This window comes from Alligator sinensis, unplaced genomic scaffold (assembly GCF_000455745.1).
Source record: "Alligator sinensis unplaced genomic scaffold, ASM45574v1 scaffold707_1, whole genome shotgun sequence".
NCBI lineage: Eukaryota > Metazoa > Chordata > Crocodylia > Alligatoridae > Alligator > Alligator sinensis.
The window spans coordinates 531,444-532,054 of NW_005842065.1; the positions used below are offsets into that span (position 1 = coordinate 531,444).

The following is a 611-nucleotide window of genomic DNA, read 5'->3' on the forward strand; positions in this document are numbered from 1 at the left end:
GTGGTCTCCTGGCTTAGAGCTGGGGGAGGGGCATCTGGGAGTCAGGGCACCCAGATTTCATCCCCAGGTTCTAGTTGGGATGGGGGCCTGGGAGCCTGGACGCCTGGACACCTGGGTCCTCTCCCAGTGTTGGAAAGGGAGCGGGGTGGCCCATATCAATGCCTCCCATGGATCTGCCCCCTCCAACCTCATCCTTTCTGTTCCCCACAGCCCCTCATCCCCAACCCAGAGGAACCTAGGAGGACCTGAGACCCCCACACACTCCTAACCCCCCTTGCCATGCACACGGGGGAAGGCGGCTTCCATCCCCCCTCACCCAGTCCCTGGAGCCCGGCCCCCCGGGAGCTGCAGGTGACGGTGCGGGGCCCCAGCACCCAAATAGACCAGTGCCCTGGGCTGGGCTGGAGGCCCAGGAAGACGCTGGTGGCCCTGGACATTGCATGTCTACTCATGGGTGAGTGTGGGTGCAGCAGGGGCTGGACTGCAGCTGCTTCTGGAGGGGAATGTGGGTGGCCACACAGAACAGAAAGGTGGGTTCAGGCCTGGGACAGGGTGATATGGGGGCAGGAAGATGTTGGCGGACCCAGACATCATGGGGGGGGAGGGAAGGG

The 611-nt window shown here is 64.2% G+C and overlaps 1 protein-coding gene across 7 annotated transcripts in view; it reads left to right on the plus strand.

The window, feature by feature from the left end:
• Positions 1–611, plus strand: part of LOC102383543 (phospholipid phosphatase 3-like) — a 7,657-nt gene that overhangs the window by 479 nt on the left and 6,567 nt on the right. For all 7 annotated transcript variants that reach the window (XM_006023351.2, XM_006023350.2, XM_025203960.1 and 4 more), the window contains exon 2: positions 211–454. In XM_006023351.2, the coding sequence (XP_006023413.1) occupies positions 280–454 (175 nt within the window). In that variant the 5' untranslated portion in view covers positions 211–279. The remainder of the gene's footprint in view (positions 1–210; positions 455–611) is intronic.